Source organism: Pantherophis guttatus, chromosome 1 (genome assembly GCF_059756535.1).
Source record: "Pantherophis guttatus breed Tessera chromosome 1, ASM5975653v1, whole genome shotgun sequence".
Classification (NCBI taxonomy): Eukaryota; Metazoa; Chordata; class Lepidosauria; order Squamata; family Colubridae; genus Pantherophis; species Pantherophis guttatus.
In genome coordinates this window covers 20,595,780-20,616,273 of record NC_142063.1, presented here as the reverse complement: position 1 = coordinate 20,616,273, position 20,494 = coordinate 20,595,780, and the positions used below count along the sequence as shown (strand labels likewise).

Genomic DNA, 20,494 nt, shown 5'->3' with positions numbered 1-20,494 from the left:
ATGGCTACCAAAATGCTACCCTGCAGCATATTTCTTGAATGCTGATTCTTTTGCAGCTGAATATTTGTGTGTGTACAAAGACAGACAGACAGAATCATAAGCAGACATGAGGTCCTTTCCACTCTTTTCAAGGGGAAGTGGAAATTTCAGTGGCAATCTACAGCCTTAAGAGGTGCAGTGCCTCAATGGCTTAAAAAACACAGGAGAAGGTCTATATTCCAGCGGTTCAAGTCCTACCACCACATGATGGAGTGAACTCTTGTCCCTTGTCTCAGCTCCTGTCAATCTAGCAGTTTGAAAGCATGTCAATCAGAGGTGGGTTTCAGCAGGTTCTGACCAGTTCTAGAGAACCGGTAGCGGAAATTTTGAGTAGTTCAGAGAACCAGTAGTAAAAATTCTGACTGGCCCCTCCCCCATCTATTCTCTGCCTCCCAAATCCCAGCTGATCGGGAGGAAATGAGGATTTTGCAGTAACCTTCCCCTGGATTGGGGAGGGAATGGAGATTTTACAGTATCCTTCCCCTGGAGCGGGGTGGGAATGGAGATTTTACAGTATCCTTCCCCTGCCATGCCCACAAGCCACACCCACCAAGCCACACCCACAGAACTAGTAGTAAAAATTTTTGAAACCCATCACTGATGTCAATACAAGTAGATAAATAGGTACCACTTTGGTGGGAAGGTAACATTGTTCCGTATTTCACCGTACGCTTTGCACTGCGGTGTGATAGTATGGTGGCCACATAATCACTGAAACATTTTTGGACAATGCTGGCTCAATGGTTTAAAGAAACAGAGAAGAGCACCACCCCTAAATTCAGCTACAACTAGTAAAGTAAAACCCACAGGGATTCTCTTACCTTTTTCTTACTACAGCCTTACCGTAACAAAGTGGGGAAGCTGGCTTTGCACAGAATAATATTTTTTTTTCCTATCTCCTTTTCCTTTGAAGGCCATCTTAGATTTGGGATTGCTATATATTCACCTTTTGTGAAGGCATATTACTAAAAACATGTTTTAAAAATGTGAATTTCAAATGATGTGACTTGAAAAAACTTTCCCTGTAATCTAGAATAGAACAGGGGTGTCAAACTCGATTTCATTGAGGGCCACCTGCATCAGGGTTGCGTTTGACCGCAGGGTGCTGGTGTGGGTGAGGCCAGGGAAGCCATGGCCAGCTTGATGCCACTCGTGTTGGAGGTGCCTGTGGCGGCCCGAGTCCTTTGCCAGCAAAAACGGAGCCTGGGAGGACCACATGTAGCCCCCTTGAGATCCGTTTTCACTGGCAGAGGGCTGCAGGAGGCTGTCGCGGCCAAAAATGGAGGCTGGGAGGGCTGCACGCGGCCCTCCGTAGCTCTTGTTTTCACTGGCAAAGGCACTGCAGGCTGGTCTTTCACGGTTTCCAGGGTGGCCCTGCAGGCCATATCTAAGCACCCCGCAGGCCGGATCTAATCCGCAGGCCTTTAGTTTGGCACCCAGTGCAATAGAGCTAAAGAATTATTGACGAGAAACAAAAGAGAAAGGATTTAGAAAGGATCTACATTTTTGACGATGGATTTCAAATCCATAAAACATCAAGAGGTGGTACACTTTTTCTTTTTAGCGGTTCTGAGAATTGTACCTGGCGCCTTACTAATTGTTAAACTCACTTAACTATTGTCTCACTTAGCAACAGAAATTGTGGTTGCTAAGTCAAGGACTACCTTAATTGCCAAAAGTGCTTACAGAAGAAATAGCCCTCCAGTGAATACCTGGAATTATAACATGGTTGATTTTTTTAACCAACAGCAGGAACATCCCTATTCATAAGCAGAAATAATTCTTGGAATTGTATTTGCAAAATGGGAAAATAAAATTACTTTGGGGGAAGGTGGACAGTTGCTTCTCTAGAAATTAATTCTGAAAGATAGCATGTTGTGCAGTTCCTCTACTTTGAATTAAAATAAGCCATTTAATTTCAATTACTGAGACCTCTTGTAACTCTTGAGAAGGGGGACTGTATATTCCATTCAGATAGATGCTACTGGATATTTTCTGGTAATACCTGGTAGTGTCAGCTTTGAGATAGCTCTTATAGCTAAGGCACTGTATATAATCATCTAAAGTGTGAGGGTTGTTAGTTGAATTACCAGTAAAGGATTAAAACCCCATAGAACAATGTTCTCCAACAGGGCCAATTTCCATGTGTGTAGACTTACAGAATACAAGAGTGGGAAGGGATCTTGGAGGTCTTCTAGTCCAACCCCCTGCTCAAGCAAGGAGACCTTATACCATTCCAGACAAATGGCTGTCTAATCTCTTCTTAAAACCCCCCAATGATGGCACACCCACAACTTCAGGAGGCAAACTGTTTCAGTGATTGTTCTCGCATTTTTTCTATCTTACCAAGAAATATGCTACGGTCTACTTTGTCAAATGCCTTACTGAAGACTAACTAAATTATGTATACAGTATTTCCCTGATCCACTATTGTATTCTATGTCAAAGAATACAATCTTTCTGTTTTTGGCAGGGTGGATAAAAATCAATGATTTTTTTTAAAAAAATCAAAAAAAATCAGATTTTTTTGATTTTTATCGAATTTATTTTAATAAAAAACTTTTGGGGTAAAAATCTATCGTAAGATAGTTTTCTATTTAAGATACATAAATAATTTAGTTTATTCAGCATGAAATGGAGTTTAGTTATGTAGCATGAGGCTGTATATTCTGCAACACTGGGGCTATCGGTGAGTCAACAGTGGGTCAAAGGAGTAGCAGAGATGACAGTTGCTCTTTAAAAATTATGATTTAAATCGAGTTGATTTAAATCAAGCCTTTTTACTAGTGATTTAAATCATGATTTAAATTGTGATTTAAATCAACTTGATTTAAATCAAATCCACCCTGGTTTTTGGCATGATCCATTTTTGACAAACCCATGTTAGCTTCTATTCATAGCTTTGCACATTTTTCGGTGTTCACACTGTTGCTTGATTGTCTTTTCCAGGATCTTCCCAGTATTGAACTTTAACTTCAATCCCCAGAATTCACAGAAATGGTCAAGCTGTCTAGAGAATTCTGGGAGCTGAAGTCCACACATCTTAAAGTTGCCAAGTCTGAGTTACATGGATTTCAAATGTACCAACTACATCCAGTAACACCAGCCAATTGCAATCGCTGATAAAGAATGATGGGAAATGTAGTTGAACAATATCAGGAGAGCTGTGGGCTCCCTGAGTTAAGTGTACACATCAAAGAAGACTGAAGTAAGTTGAGGAAGAGAGGCAGGGAACAGAACTATGGGGAAAGAAAGTAACACAAAATGCTAGTGATGTGTGACAGTTGAGAATATCCTGAAGATACAGGATTCAACTCTCCACTCAAATCAACCTTCCTTGGAGTAAAAATGGGAGGGGGTGTTGTGAGTGGGGAATATATGCAGATACATAGTCAAGCTTCAACTTATGCATCACGTTAATTCATGGTTTTTGGTCATTTGTGTTTCGATTAAATCACAAAATTCAGTGGGTAGAGTCAGAAAAAATATTAAACGAACACTAAACAATCACATTAGTCTGACGGTGTCAATACAAATATTTACACTTTGGCTGAGGTTGAGGACTAGGAACTTGGATGAAGAAGCTGGGATTTGATTTAGATGGAAGAAAATGGGTGCTCTACAGCTGGCATGAGTTCCAGGCATAAAAATAAAAGGGAAGAACTTTGCCTAATACTAGATTCACATTTGAGATTTCCACGGCATGAATGTTTACAGATATTTTTACTTAAGCCTATTCTTCTTCTTATTTATTTAATAAATTTTTATAACGCCCTTCTCCCGAAGGACTCAGGGCGGTGTACAGCCAAAATAAAAACCAACAATATAAAAGTTAAAAACAATTTAAAATTATTAAATAGTTTGGCATTTCTGATTTTTTTGCTCAAAACACCAGTTATCAACAATTTGAAGAAGCAATGTTTCTTTCCTTGCCATGAGCACTAATTAAAATTTGAAATGGTTTCAACGAACACGTATTTTCTTTCTTTTAATTATTAATTTTTCTGATAAAAGCTCTTCAGTCCTAAGGAACAGTGGTTTTGAAGTGTACTTGGGCTGACAGAGATTTTGCACACGAGTGAAAAGAGATAATGAAAAACACTGACTCACAAATGCGTTAACCTTATGTACAAAACAGCATCATGTTTTGTGCAAATCCCGTCTGTGGGATTATGCAACAGTTCAGAATCCATATCAAAAACTTTAAAAAATTGAATTCCATGGAACCATGGTTCTGAAACTGCAATTAAACTCAGAAATTAAAGAGAAAGAATTAGGTGTACTGTAGATGTGGGATGAATTGGACATCAAAAAATTAAATATTTTTATAAATAAATCTCTTATTTATAAATTCAGCACTCTTGAGTATCCAAAGTTTAAATGTTCTTCTTTACAACACTTTCCTTGCTAATGTCAAGGCCATTGGGTAGAATATTATCTTGCTATTTTACAGCAGATTTCTGCATTGCAGGAAGACAGTTCCCTCCACAGATGGGAGACTCCAATGGACACAGCTAAATGACACAAAGTCAGGCGACATAAATCCACTCTGGTTCTTCTAATTTTTAATTTGAGTATTACAGGTAGCCCTTGACTTATGACTACAATTGGAACCACAATTTCCATTGCTAAGCAAAACCATCATTAAGAGAGTCATGCCTGATTTTACAACCCTTTTTTTGCCACGGTTGTTAAGAGAATCATTACGGTTGCTAAATGAATCACAGCGTTGTTAAGAGAATCCAGCTTTCTCCACTGACTTTGCTTGTCGGAAGCCAACTGGGAGGGTCACAAAAGGCAATCATGTGACCCCGGGATGCTGCAACCATGGTAAAAACAAGTTGGTTGCCAAACGTTTGAATTTTGATCACATGAACGTGGAGATGCTGGCAAGGTCCTAAGTGTGAGGACCGTCATAAGTCACTTTATTCAGTGCCACTGCAACTTCAAACAGTCGCTAAACAAATGGTTGTAGTAATAGCAATAGCACTTAGACTTATATACTGCTTCACAGAGCTTTTACAGCCCTTTCTTAAGCAGTTTACAGAGTTATCATATTGCCCCCAACAATCTGGGTCCTCATTTTACCAACCTCGGAAGGACGGAAGGCTGAGTCAACCTTGAGCCTGGTGAGATTCGATCTGCCAAATTGTAGTCAGCCGGCAGTCAGCAGAAGTAGCCTGCAGTACTGCACTCTAACCACTGCGCCACCACGGCTCTTGTAAGTCAAGGACTACCTGTATTAACTACCTGTATCACTGCAAACACAAAAATCAAGAATTGCTGGTCTTGAATAACTTCCAACTGCTTTCACCTCTCCTCCACCATTTCTTCCCATCACTGTTTCCTGCAAATAAAGTGACAAAGCGAACTTCAAAACAGAAGGAATTTAAAAACTGTTCCAAGCTGTTGAGAGGGAGAGAAGGGAGAAGGGAGGGTGTTCCTTTTAAGGGTTTGGAGAGGGTTTTTTGCTTTAAAAGTTCAAAGAGGGAGGGAAGTACTTCATGAGGAAAAACAAAGAACAAAAAAAAAGTTCTCCATTTACATAGCATACAAAACTTTATAATTATAATCTGTACAAACTCAGATCCTGTTACAATATTTACAAAACCATCACTCAGCCGTGAATATCTTTATCTCCTTCGCTGTCTCCACTTTCTGAGAAAACACAGAATTATTGGGCACAAAGAAAGTCGCTGCTTATCCGTGAGGGACTAAAAAAAAAAATTGCAAAAAAAATCTGCAACTCCTAGCAGGAGACCCCTTTCCCCCCTAGATTTGCAGAAAGGGATCTCTGGAGTCTGGAGTTTCATATCTCAGGAAATTTAAAAAAACAGACAAGATCAGAGCTGTGGTTTTCACATCCTTATATCATCACATCCTTTTCAAAGGAATGGTCTCTGAATTATGCAGAGCTAGAAATTCAAAAGCCAACATATCAGCTGTATGCTGAGAGAAGAACCAAATCTTCCTGAAATGGAAGGATTTTAGACTGGATTATTTCAGACTGCAGACAGAAGTGGAGAAGGATGGGATAGATTTAACCTTGGTTTCCCAACACATTACCATATTTTTCGGAGTATAAAACGCACCTTTTTCCCCCAAAAAAGAGGGTGAAAATCTGGGTGCGTCTTATATTCTGAATGTAGCCCTGCCCAGCTTCTCAAGGCTGAAAAAAGCATTAGATACGAAGCTTCAGAAAAGAAGCCCCCAAACAGAGCTTCAGAGGCTTTTTTTCTGAAGCTCTATTTCTGAGGCTTTCACAGGCAGGAAAAAAAGTTTTTTCTGAAATGGAGTTTCAGAAGTTTCAGGGGCAGGAAAAAAAAGCAAAAAAAAAAAAGCAAGGCACCGAGCTCACAACCAAGGAACCTGTTGCTAAAATTCACCTCTGGGAACAGCTGATTGGGGGTATTCCGGAGGCCGATCAACCTGCCAATCAGCTTTTTTCTTATTTTCCTCCCCCAAAACCAAGGTGCGTTTTATACTCCGGTGCGTCTTATACTCTGAAAAATACGGTAGTTTCTAGACACAGGGAGTTTTGAGGCAGGAACATATGGAAAGAAAAATAGGAGAGAATGTTTATAGTTAGAATGTCTCTCCCAGCTCTCTCCCCTCAATTCTCTGCGTGAAGCAAATTCATACACCAAGAAAAGCTCTTCTCTTTCCTACAATTGTCTATTTTTCTGCAACTTGAACAACTCTAAAAAATGCTCCTTTTTTTTTAATGCAGCATTTTAACCCTTTCTGAATGTTGAGCTAAAAGCTGCCATTTGTATTTGCAACTTTGGCACTGGCCAAATTCCATTTGCTACCAGAAGTGCCAATTAATTCAAACTCCTCCAGCATCTCCCATCGATTTTTCTTGGTGCTTTGGCCCAGGAAAGTCTTCTCCACCAAGGGGTGGATAAAACCACCTGCAGCTGTTTCTGGAAGTTGTATCTTATGTTGGGGTTTTTTTGAATGGAGTTTCTGAGGTGAGCTGCAAAACTCCTCACAAATCCCATCTGGGGAAGGCAAAGAGTCCTGGCGTCCATCATGAGTAGCTGAGGGGCATTCTTCTCCAAAGACCACCACAAAGGCAATTCTTGATCCATCGTTGTTCCCACTGCTTCACAGCCGTGGTCTTATTGGGAGAACGGAGCATTGTAACACAGCCGCACCTAAACGGGGGACAATATGACACCCAGCTGAGAAACTTCTCCAGAAGGTGTGGAGCAAAAAATATCCAGTGGGATTCAGCCGGTTCGCATCAGTTCAGGGAAACCGGTTGTTAAATTACCCACCCACCCCCGTTATCAAAGTGGATCCTGGGCGCTGGGCTGCAATGGAGACCCGGGCAACGGAGCGGCCTGTGCGAGGGAAGGAGAAGGTTGCCTTTCCTCTTTCTTCTCCCTGCTCCTCTTCCTTCCCTCGTGCCGGACGCTCCGTTGCCTGTTTCTCCATTGCAGCACCCAGGATCCACTTTGATGGGGGGGGGAGGGGTAATTTAGTTGGCCGTCACAGGAGGCTCGTCCCGCATGTGTGGAGGAAGTGGGGCACGGGGATGGGCCATGCTTCCCACAACAGCCAACCTGACCCTGGGTGAACCGGTTGTTAAATTATTTGAATCCCACCACTGTGATATATCTTCCACAATTTATAAAGAGAGGAGCCATCATTAGGCATTTTGTCTTAACTCTCTACTTGATTGTAGAAACGTGTTTTCACCCTTTACAAACTTCGACTAGCAGCTGCAATTTCTCTCTGCTGTAAGGCAGGAAGAATCAGCACCTTAAGTTGCAGTTAAGATGTATTGCTTAATCCTATACACAAGAATCTAGTCACTAAATTGGCACTAGATAAGAATCAATGGGATTCAAGAGGGCTTGGACTCAAGATCATTTGTGGGAACATAAGGATTCTAGGCTTGAACTCCATACACACATACCCCACCCATCCTCGGTTCTGCCTATTCTTTTCCTACATTTGCTTACATTTAGTTAGTTTGGGATTAGGTTCAAAATTTAAGATAAATCTTTCGGGGGGGACTGAACTCTTCCTTTCCTCAGCCTGGGATGCTAACCTGGTACAGGACTTGCATTCTTCAGTAGGATAAGCTCCAAGATGGAGCCGTCGCAGGTGGTCAATCTTTGGGTATCCAGTGGTCCTGGGAATGAAGACAACACTGATTAGATAGCACAATGCCAAATGCCATGGGGAGAGACAATCCCTCAGGGTGATAACACAACAATGCCATCAAAAGGGGGAGACACCAATTTCCCTGCCCCTATTATTCCACATAGGATAGGAGGGGGGTTAACAGCTTTTTAAAAACGAACACAGCTGGGTTCGTGAAGGTTGCAAAGGGGTTAATATACCCAATTTTGATGCTTACTTTTTTTAAATAATCAAGGAACAGCACTGCTATAAAATCAGTGATTTGCTGCCATCTGGGAGTTGCAAAAACGAGCTGAGGCTCATGTGAGCTGTAGAAAGATTACAACCAAGGCTAATTTGAGCCAAATCACAGAGTCAAAGAACTTGTATTTCAGGATCTCTTTCCCTTCTGCTTGTTTTTAACTGGATCTATTAAAATAGTGGTTTTTCCAACTTGGTCATTTTAAGATGTGTGGATTTCAACTCCCAGAATTCACCAACCAGCCATGCTGACTGAGGAATTCTGGGAGTTGAAGTCCACATGTCTTAAAGGGGCCAAGTTGGAAAAACCACTGTATTATTAAAATCTATGGAGATTCTCAGTCGTCCACGTCATGGTTGTCCCAAAGGTGCTTCCTTTCAAGAGGCCACTGGATTTTCATGTTTTTCTTTGAAGACGTTTCGCTTCTCTTCCAAGAAGCTTCTTCAGCTCTGACTGGATGGTGGGGAATGGAAGGATTTATATTCCTTGCAGACAGCTGGTCATTTGCATTTTTTTTTCAACCAGCTGTCTGCAAGGAATATAAATCCTTCCATTCCCCACCATCCAGTCAGAGCTGAAGAAGCTTCTTGGATGAGAAGGGAAACGTCTTCAAAGAAAAACCAGAAGGTCCAGTTGCCTCTTGAAAAAGCACCTTTGGGCCTGTATTAAAGTGAGGTGATCTTTCAATAAGTACTATGAAAGCTTTAAGCAAGAGTAAAACCCATAAAGGACCATCCCTCCAGCAGGCCAAGAAGCTTCCCTGTCGGGTCAAGAGAAAAACCAGCTTGCCCACAATGCACCTGGTAAATGCATCGCACGGAACTGAAGCAGAGTGTCCAACAATCCCGGGAAGCTTTCCAAATTGCAGCCGGACTGGCTGCTTGTTCTGCAGCTTGCTGATGATGGCATCGTTCACCGGAAGCCAATCCATGTTTGGGATGAGGAGCTGGCTGGGTAGGAGGCAGCATTCATCGATCAAGGTATCGTCTGGCTCGCTGGGATGCCCTTCGTCACGACCTGTCCAAGGGGGGGAAAGGCTTTGGATCAGTGTCTTTCATCCTTGGCTGCTTTAAGAGGCATGGACGTCAACTCCCAGAATTGATGTGTATTGGATCACAAACACCTATTTTCACCTGGGGATCATTTGTAGATAAACTATGAAGGGAGTTTCTATTTAAAAAAAGAAAACTGGCAGCAAAAACATGTATCTTTCTTTCTTTCTTTCTTATTTATTTATTTGATTGATTGATTGATTGATTGATTGATTCAATTTATATGCCGCCCTTCTCTGGAGACTCAGGGCGGCTTACAATGCGTTAAGCAATAGCCTTCATACTTTTGTATATACCTGCTTAGTAGGGCTTTTGGCCCCCCCTAAGCGGTGTTCTTTTTTATACAAAGTCAGCTTATTGCCCCCACAATCCGGGTCCTCATTTTACCTACCTCGGAAGGATGGAAGGCTGAGTCAACCTTGAGCCTGGTGAGATTTGAACTCGCAGTAATTGCAGGCAGCTAGCAGCTAAGTGCTACTTAACAGCACTTTAGTCCACTGCACCACCAAGGCTCCTTATTATTACTTCTATTGCTTAACGCATTGTAAGCAGCCCTGAGTCTCCGGAAAAGGGCGGGATATAAATCAAACCAATAAATATTGTTTTATGGGAATTTTTTAAAAATCCATTTTAAAGAAAAGAAATGGCTATTTTTTTCTCAAGTCTGGGACATAGACTGGACTACAGGTAGTCCTCAACGTACGACCATAAATGAGTCCAAAATTTCTGTTGCTAAGCGAGACATATGTTAAAGTGAATTTTGCCCCGTTTTAGGACCTTTCTTGCCACAGTGAAGTGAAGTGAATCACTGCGGTTAAGTTAGTAACATAATTGTTAAGTGGATCTGGCTTCCCCATGGACTTCGCCTGTCACAAAAGGTGATCACATGACTCCAGGACACGGCAACTGTCAGAAATGTGAGTCAGTTGTCAAATCATGTGACCAAAGAGATGCTACAACAGTCGTAAGTGTGAAAAACGGTCATAAGTCACTTTTTTCAGTGCCGCTGTAACCTCAAACGGTCACTAAACGAACTGTTGAGGACTACCTGTATCTGGTCTCCTTCTTTATCACCTTAAAGTGAAAAAGGAGAGTGCGTGGGCTTGTCTCACAAACCAATACTGAAACATATGTGGATCAAAACCTATGCTTGGAAATGGTTTGTTTTGAGCTCAGAATGCTCAAATGGCTTCTGAGCTTTGAATGAGTCACATCTGGAATGTTCTACACACCATTTCTTGGTGCTCCAAGCCTTCAAGCCACAACTTTTCCTATGTTTGGCAGCACATCAGATTACTCACAGCACAACCACAATTTGGTAAGAAGCCGGAAGAGGAGGGACATGCTGTCCTGCGTGTCAGATGTGGCCGTATAAATGGGAAGACAGCTTGGCTTCAAGAGTCCCCAGATCCGGATCATGACCATCAGTTCGCGGAGCATCCCTAGGGAGGCCCCATCCCGAAGGAAACTATGACCTGGGCGAACAGGTCCTGATGTGGGTCCAGAACCCTAAAGGCAGAAAAAAGAACCTGAAGGTTGTTCAAGGCTGAAATGATGCACACAATACTACAATTAACATTATTGGTAGACTTATAATAGAACAAAACAGTGGTGAAATTCAATTTTTTTTACTACCGGTTCTGTTGGTATGGCGTGGCTTGGTGGGCATGGCAGGGGAAGGATACTGCAAAATCTCCATTCCCTCCCCACTCCTGGGGGAAGGATACTGCAAAATCTCCATTCCTTCCCCACTCCTGGGGGAAGGATATTGCAAAATCTCCATTCCCACCCCACTCTGTGGCCAGCCAGAGGTGGTATTTGCCGGTTCTCCGGACTACTCAAAATTTCCGCTACCGGTTCTCCAGAACCAGTCAGAACCTGCTGGATTTCACCCCGGAACAAAAGGAATACTCAAACTGACTAGAAGCTTGAATTTCCCTACAGCAATGACCCTACATCAAATGTGACAATGAACCTACTGCAAAATTTGCATTATGAGTCAATAGCAATAGCAATAGCACTTAGACTTATATACCGCTTCACAGTGCTTTACAGCCCTCTCTAAGCGGTTTACAGAGTCAACCTATTGCCCCCAACAATCTGGCTCCTCATTTTACTGACCTCGGAAGGATGGAAGGCTGAGTCAACCTTGAACTACTCACAATCGAACTGCCAAACTGCTGGCAGCTGGCAGTCAACAGAAGTAGCCTGTATTCTAATCACTGGGCCACCGCAGCTCTTAAATGTCCTTAAATATCCCTATCTACCCATCCTTGGAAATTCTGACTTTGCTTGATTTCCAGAGCAAACCCATAGTTTCTAATGAGGTTACTCATAATCACCAAGGCAGGAGTGGGGATAAAGGGTTGAGGGCTACCTTAACTAGCAATGGTTCTCTGGGATGGGCCCATCTGACTTTTCTTGGTCAAAGATACTCGGCTTCAATCGTTAGGAATGCTTCAGTTTTAGAAATCTCAGCTAATGAAATAATGCAGTTTTAACTGATTCAGTAAGCAAACCAAATCTGCATAAACCTTGTTGTTCCACCAGGCCGGGCTATCAATGTAAATATTTTAATTGGTTTTAAATGTGGGATTTTAAATTTTGGGGTTTTATAATTGAGCCAATTATTTAATAATTTTAATTATTTTTAATTTTTTTCTGTCTTTGTGCTTTTAATCAGGCTGTACTCTGCCCTGAGTCCTTCGGGAGAAATAAAATAATAATAATAATAATAATAATAATAATAATAATAATAATAATAATTTATTATTATTATTAATTATTATTATTATTATTATTATAAATAAGAAATAAAATATTCAACAGAAATAGATGATACTTGCACTGGGTACACCACTTAAAGCTACCGTGTTTCCCCGAAAATAAGACCCTGTCTTATATTTTTTTGAACCCTGAAATAAGCGCTTGGCCTTATTGCCATGTGCTCAAAAGCCCGTTTGGGCTTATTATCAAGGGATGTCTTATTTTGGGGGAAACAGGGTAGGAATCCTGGTTTAATTAGTCAGGATTTAAATGGGGTAGTATACGCGGTGGCTCAGTGGCTAAGACGCTGAGCTTGTCGATCGAAAGGTCGGCAGTTCAGCGGTTCAAATCCCTAGTGCTGCGTAACGGGGTGAGCTCCCGTTACTTGTCCCAGCTTTTGCCAACCTAGCAGTTCGAAAGCTGCAAGTAGAAAAATAGGGAGCACCTTTGGTGGGAAGGTAACAGCGTTACATGCGCCTTTGGCATTTTGTCATGCCGGCCACATAACCACGGAGACGTCTTTGGACAGCGCTGGCTCTTTGGCTTTCATTTATTAGATTTCTTTGAAACGGAGAAACGGCTTTGAAACGGCTTTGAAACGGAGATGAGCACTGCCCCCTAGAGTCGGGAACGACTAGCACATATGTGCGAGGGGAACCTTTACCTTTACACCAGTACATGCACTGTTTACTTTGTAGGATAAACAAGCAAGAAAGGACATTTCTGTGTAACACTGTGTAACAGCTGAATCCATACAAATCATTAAATACATTGCATAAAACTAAGCCACTTTTGATGTAATGATTAAGAGACTGGGAGACTGAGAATTCCAGTCCTGTCTTAAGCATGAAGTCAGCTGAGTGATCTTCTCAACTCTCTCATCCTTAGTTTTTGGGGAGGAAAATAAGAAAAAAGCTGATTGGCAGTGGATCGGCCTCCCAGAATACCCCCAATCAGCTGTTCCCAGAGGTGAATTTTAGCAACAGGTTTGTTGATTGTGAGCTCTGTGCCTTGCTTTTTTTTCCTGCCTCTGAAACTTCTGAAACAGCTTCAGATAAAAAGCCTCTGAAGCTCTGTTTGGGGGCTTCTTTTCTGAAGCTTCGTTTCTGATGCTTTTTTCAGCCTCTGAAACCTCCGTTTGAGAAGCTGGGCTGGGCTACATCCAGAGTATAAGACGCACCCAGATTTTCACCCTCTTTTTGCTGGGAAAGAGGTGTGTCTTATACTCCGAAAAATACGGTATGTAGACTCCCATGACTCATGCTGGCTGCTGCTGGGATTCTTGGAGGTGAAGTCCACATATCTTAAAGTTTCCAAATTGGAAACACAGCACAGTCTTGCTCATTTTGGTTCAATAAACCATAAGCCCGTATATCATGGGCTTCATATATGATGAAGCTCTTTCTTCCTGATTTGTTTGGGCGCAGGGTAAAACAAAGAGGCACCATGTATTATTATATCCCATTATTATTAAGTCAAGATACCTGATTCAAAAATAATGTGCAATCAAAACCATAACAAAACCATAACAAAACCATAATGAGCCAAGGTGGCGCAGTGGTTAGAGTGCAGTACTGCAGCTACTTCAGCTGACTGCTAGTTCAGCAGATCAAATCTCACCGGCTCAAGGTTGACTCAGCCTTCCATCCTTCCGAGGTGGGTAAAATGAGGACCCAGATTGTTGGGGGCAATATGCTATTTAATATACTGTCTTTGATAAATAACTAACTACAGTCTTCATATTATATGTGGCAACTGAAAAGAGATGAGAAGAGGCATCACTGAGAAGAGGCATTCCTGTATTTAAAGGGCAAGAGAAGGCCTCACTTTAAACAAACAGTTGGTATCTGTCGATATTAGAACTCAAATGGTGAATTTGACAAAGAAGTTTACCCTCCATTAAGCAAACAGCGTCATGGGGCATCTGCCAAACCTCACCTGGTTCGGGAGACTGGCGAGCAAATAGAGCACAAAGTCCCCAACCCACTGGATCAGTTGTTGGAGAGATTGCAAGGTGGTCATCTCCAGCACAAATTCTTCTGTCTTCAAATTAATCATCACTTTGTCGATATCTGAAAGGATCAATGGGAGGAAACTTCAAGGAGATAGATAGCGATTAGACATTAGGAAGAACTTCTCGACAGGAAGAACTGTCAATCAAGTGGATCAGGTCAGTGCGTGGAATGGTTTCTTCCCCTTCACTGGAGGTCCCAAAGATGCTTTTTTTCAGAAGGTGACTGGACTTTCTGGTTTTTTTCTTTTGAAGACGTTTCTTTTCTCATCCAAGAAGCTTCTTCAGCTCTGACAGGATAGTGGGGAATGGAAGGATTTATATTCCTTGCAGACAGCTGGTATAAAAAAACCTCCAAGTGCTTCAACAACTCTCTAAAAGGATACAAATGACCAGCTGTCTGCAAGGAATAGCAATCCTTCCATTCCCCACTATCCTGTCAGAACTGAAGAAGCTTCTTGGATGAGAAGCGAAACGTCTTCAAAGAAAAACCCCAGAAAGTCCAATTGCCTCCTGAAAAAGCACTTCTGGGACAACCATGACCCCTCTGACTGAGAATCTCTACAGACCTTCACTGGAGGGTTTCAAATAGAAGCTGGATAATCATCTTTCAGGAACAGTGCAGTGCAGTGTTTCACAACCTTGGCAGTTTGAAGATGTCTGGACCTCAACTCCCAGAATTCACTGGTATAGTGAATCCCTGCAGTGTATGAGGGACTGGACCTGATGAGTCCTTCCAACTCTATGATTCTATGATCAATCAATCATGTCCATCTAATCAGCAAGATTGGCTCCTGATTTGAGGGCATTTTTATTTTAGGCCTATGAAGTATTTTGGATTACAATTTCCAAAAACTCTTGCTATTAGCTTTACTGGTTAGTGCTAATGAGATCTGTTCAAGGCCCCGGAGAATACTAGCTTTCTTCTCCCAATACAAGTAGTCCTTACTCAGTGACTGTTCGCAATTATAACGGTAATGAAAAAGTAGCTTTGTGACCAAGCCTCATATTTAGGACCTTAGCAGGTCTGTAAAGGAAAGGAAAGTTTTATAATATCGTAAGCATAGTTCTTGTGGTTTCAATTAGTGACTGCCTCATTTAGTGACTTGAGATGCCGGTAATATATATATACACATATATATATACATACATACATACATACATACATACATACATACATACATACATACTGTATACATACTGTATACATACATACATACATATATATATATATATAAAGCCTAAATTAAAAAAAACTGGCAATATTCCTAAAGCAGCAAATTTCATCAGATCTATTATGAATGAATAATTTTCTAAACTGGAACCAATTCATTAGTCATTTCATTGTAAATTCCTTCCTTCCTTCCTTCCTTCCTTCCTTCCTTCCTTCCTTCCTTCCTTCCTTCCTTTCTTGGGAGAATTTTATGGGTAAACAGTTTGCCATAATTTATTAGTTCCTTCAAAGTTAACTAAGTTGTAAAAGCTTCCCGTTTCTCTAGGACAGGGGTCTCCAAACACGGCAACTTTAAGACTGGTGGACTTCAACTCTCAGAATTGCTCAGTCAGCATGGCTAGCGAAAGAATTTTGGAAGTTGAAATCCACAAGTCTGAAAGCTGCCATGTCTGGAGCCCCCTGCTCTAGGATACCAACAGGCACAGACATATTGATAAAATAAGAGAATAAGAAACAGTAACGAGAAACTTTGGGATTATTTGATTCTCTGTGATACTGATATTACCAAAAAGCAAGCAGGCATGTCACATCCTAACAAAGAAAAGAATACAGAATACTAAGAGGTCAGTTTTGCAAATCAAACAACGTTGACATTATCAGAGGAGAATGTCAAAATACCACCTTTGGTTATGAAATTGTCTTTCAACCAGGACTATAACCTGGAGGGAGGGAGAGAACGAGGAAAAAGGAACGTCTATAACAGCATTTTCCAATCTGGACAACTTTAAGATATGTAAACTTCAACTCCCAGAATTCAAACCAGCTATGCTTGGCTGAGGGAGACGTGGTGGCTCAGTGGCTAAGATGCTGAGCTTGTTGATCAAAAGGTCGGCAGTTCAGCAGTTCGAATCCCTAGTGCCGCGTAATGAGGTGAGCTCCCATTACTTGTCCCAGCTTCTGCCAATCTAGCAGTTCGAAAGCACGTAAAAAAAAAATGCAAGTAGAAAAATAGGGACCACCTTTGGTGGGAAGGTAACAGCGTTCCATGCGCCTTTGGCCTTTAGTCATGCCGGTCACATGACCACAGAGACGTCTTCGGACAGCGCTGCCTCTTCGACTTTGAAACGGAGATGAACACCGCCCTCTAGAGTTGGGAACGACTAGCACATATATGCGAGGGGAACCTTTATCTTTTTATGCTTGGCTGGGGAATTCTAGAACTCCACATATCTCAAAGGTGCCCAGGTTGGGAAACACTGGTCCACCTGATGGTTAAAAAAATATGTCAGAATGGTGGCTTTGGCAATGCAATTGAAATTCTGCCATTTTTGCGTGCGTTGATGCCCACAAAATAACAGACAAGGCTTCAGTCATGGTGTTTGGCCACCATTTGAAAGTTTTGATTCTTCTGCCATACATGGACAACCTTGAAAATAGAACAACTTTTAAAATGAGCTTTCCCCCCCCCTCCTTTGGAAAATCTAGCAGACCAGGAGAGGACCAGGCCTTTTGAACATACCTATATCGGTGATCTTGGCACAGATTTCCGTCAGCCTGTCTCCAGGTGTCTTGTCGGGCGTGTTGAGGACTGGGGGCCGGAGCAGGGATTTCAGGGTGCAACTGATGGCGATCAGGAAAAGCTTAGCATGGTAGTCGCACACACGTGCCACCGTACTGGAGGAGAGCTTGCAAAGGGAGGCTTTCATGGCAATGATCCGTGTGGACAGAACCTGTCACAGGAGGGACGAGATCACCCGTGAGAATGCTGCTCCTTTTAGCACAGACGTTCACATATTAAAGTCAAGAAATAAATGACGCTGGGTTCACTTGTGGTTTAACTTCTAGCAGTTCAGGTCAGGGGTGAAATTCAGCAGGTTCTGGAGAACCGGTAGCGGAAATTTTGAGTAGTTCGGAGAACCGGCAAATGCCACCTCTGGCTGGCCCCAGAGTGGGGTGGGAATGGAGATTTTGCAGTATCCTTCCCCCAGGAGTGGGGAGGGAATGGGGATTTTGCATTATCCTTCCCCCAAGAATGGGGAGGGAATGGAGATTTTGCAGTATCCTTCTCCCAGGAGTGGGGAGGGAATGGGGATTTTGCAGTATCCTTCCCCCAGGAGTGGGGAAGGAATGGGGATTTTGCATTACCCTTCCCCCGGGAGTGGGGAGGGAATGGGGATTTTGTAGTATCCCTCCTCTGGAATGGGATAACAATGGAGATTTTGAGTATCCTTCCCCTACCACGCCCCCAAGCTACACCCACAGAACCGGTAGTAAAAAAATTTGAATTCCACCACTGGTTCAGGTTTTTCTGACCCCAAAAGGTTTATTCCAAACACACTTGGCTAATCATGATTTAACTCTGGTGAAACCATGGTTTAAACATGCAACAGAATGAGTCCAAGCACTATTATATATGGCCAGGTAACACCACTATTCTGTGAACTGTGCTGCCCCACCCCCCATCCAATCAGCTTCCGGTTACCATTCAATTATTACCTAAAGAGCCCTACACAGATAGTCCTTGACTTATGACCACAAATGGGAACGGAATTTCAGCCGTAAGTTGTTGTAAGTCAAGACACTTGGTCATGATTGTCTGTTTTTACAGCAGCCATTAGGCCAACCGTGAAACTTCTAAATCAGAGGTCTTCAACCTTAGCAACTTTAAGACTTGTGGACTTCAACTTCCAGAATTCCTCAGCCAGCAAAGCTTTGCTGGCTGAGGAATTCTGGGAGTTGAAGTCCACAAGTCTTAAAGTTGCCAAGGTTGGAGACTCCTGGTCTAAATTATTCTTCTGAAGAAAGAATAGCCAAAAAAAAAAAACCCCGTAGCAAATAGTGGTCCCGCGACCACAGGACACTAGTTGTAAATGCGAGCCGAAATGTGGTCATATGACCACGGGAGGAGAGGAGAATTTTGACTTACTTTCAAGCAGAAGGAAACAAGATGCGAATGCACGAATGAAGGCAAATATACGTGCCCCAGGATAATATTGCAAGATCCAACTGGGTGAGTCACCAGGACAGAGATTTACTCTTCCGAGCTTTTGGATTTGTGCTAGAGCCCATCTTCAGAGAATTTCTCTCTACTGGAATATGTGCTTTGGACTACTGTGAGTCGAATCTATGTGGTGCCTTCCTATTGGTTGATTGGTGTGTTGATGGCCAGCAACTGGCTGTTGTTTCCTTGTGCCGTCAAGCCCTCGGCTCCTAAGCACCTGATAAGCTGGTGGTAAATCAGCACTCCTCTTGACTGAGGAGGGACCCATTTACCAGGCTTCAATCATTTCCCTGGCTATTTTTGTACCTGCTCGGCCAACTATTTTAGTAGCTGCAAAATTGAATGCATGTTTCGAAGATGGGAACTCACCTGCTGCAGGGCGGCATTCTGGCGCATGTATTCCTCGTGCAGCTTTTCCACCAGATTCTGCACCATGCCGGGCTGGACGTGAAGCAGGATGTCCCACCAGTCATACCCTGTCACCATGCAGTACTCCAACAGGAAAAGCAAGTGACGGAGGGAAATATTCATATCCAGAACATGCCCCATGGAGGGAGAGATCCTGAACATGCTAAGCTGCAGAGAGCAAGGGGACAGACAGAAATGACATGTCGGATGCAGCCAGGAAGTCAATTATCTCCGGCAAGATTAACGCTGGGCACTTTCCAGGATCTTGCTCTTGTTTGAACCAGGGACCTGCTGCATTGCTTGCCCGATTGTGAAGCTTGACTCATTTGTTTGAGCTATCCGGTCTCCTAGGTTTGGCAATAATTCCTTGTTTTGCCCGGGTTGATCTCGGAGAAAATGAAGGACTTTCCAGTTAAATGCACAACAAAGCAAAGAGGCACTTCCTTTACAAAGTGTTGGACTTATTTATGGAATTCCCTGCAACAAGCTGTAGCGATAGCCAATAATTTAAAGGCCTTCAAAAGGAAGTTACTTGGATTCATGATGGAGGGAGCAAATAAGCTATTATTTGCAGGGCTTAACATGCCTTTCCAATCAGAACAAACCCAAGCAGCTTATGTACCCTATCAATTTAAAGAAAGTTAAAATGTACAGATCGAATGTTATCATTCAAAAACCAGCTGTGGAGACAAATCCCTTGTGTGTCCAATCACACTTGGCCAATAAAGAATTCTATTCTATCAATATAATTTTTCATTCACTCATCTTCAGAATACAGGGAGTATCAGCTCACAAAACTGAGATGCTCGTGTGAAAAACAACACAGGGAGATAGAGATGCCTGATGCCTTCAGAGACATTTGGCTGTCTGCTCTATGAATCCGGAAGCAGGTGAGAGGATTTTTCTTATGATCCAATCCAGCTCTTATGTTTTTGTCTTGGAAAAAAGGGGAACTACAAGTAATCCTTGACTTACGACCACAATTGTGACCCAAATTTCTGTTGCTAAGCAAAGCAGTTTCCTTAAGTGAATTGTGCCCCATTTTATGACCTTTTTGCCACAGTTGTTAAGTAAATCATGCAGTTGTTAAACGAATTTGGCTTTCCCCCATTGACTTTGCTTGTCAGAAGCCAGTTGGGAAGGTTACAAAGCGTGATTAGACGACGACCCCAGGACATTACAACTGTCATAAATACATGCCAGTGGCCAATGGCTCGAATTTTGATCATGTCCCCATGGGGATCCTGCAATGGTTGCTTGAAAATTGGTCGTAAGTCACTCTTTTCATGGCCTTTGTAATTTTGAACGGTCACCAAACAAATGGTTATAACTTGAGGAGTCCCTATAAAAATCTTTCTTGGCCTCCCTGCTGTAAATACTGAGGCAATCTTACTCTGTATCCCCAATTGTACCTTTCCATGGCTATCAACCCCAACTAAGGCCAGCGAAGTCCAAGACATCTGCATCGCTTTGAAGTAGACCAGAGGGCCCGAAGTTCTCTGCCTTTTGATGGTCTGCTCATCCACCGGGCGTTGTGAGCTGGAGCCGTAAAACACTGCCATGGTTTGCAAGGAGAGACGGTTGATGATGTGGACGCTGCCATCATGGAAAGCAAGCGCCAGGCCTGGAACAGAGGTGGGTAAAT

The 20,494-nt window shown here is 42.5% G+C and overlaps 1 protein-coding gene across 1 annotated transcript in view; it reads right to left on the bottom strand.

The window, feature by feature from the left end:
- Positions 1 to 5,579: 5,579 nt before the first annotated feature.
- The window catches only part of MED16 (mediator complex subunit 16), a 31,256-nt gene continuing 16,341 nt past the window's right edge, over positions 5,580 to 20,494 (bottom strand). Inside the window, exons 8-15 of the mRNA XM_034437656.3 lie at positions 20,262 to 20,473; positions 18,811 to 19,017; positions 16,960 to 17,170; positions 14,194 to 14,327; positions 10,791 to 10,998; positions 9,238 to 9,454; positions 8,102 to 8,185; positions 5,580 to 7,199 (exon numbers count right to left, since the gene is read on the bottom strand). Coding sequence (XP_034293547.1) covers positions 7,073 to 7,199; positions 8,102 to 8,185; positions 9,238 to 9,454; positions 10,791 to 10,998; positions 14,194 to 14,327; positions 16,960 to 17,170; positions 18,811 to 19,017; positions 20,262 to 20,473 — 1,400 coding nt within the window. The 3' untranslated portion in view covers positions 5,580 to 7,072. The remainder of the gene's footprint in view (positions 7,200 to 8,101; positions 8,186 to 9,237; positions 9,455 to 10,790; positions 10,999 to 14,193; positions 14,328 to 16,959; positions 17,171 to 18,810; positions 19,018 to 20,261; positions 20,474 to 20,494) is intronic.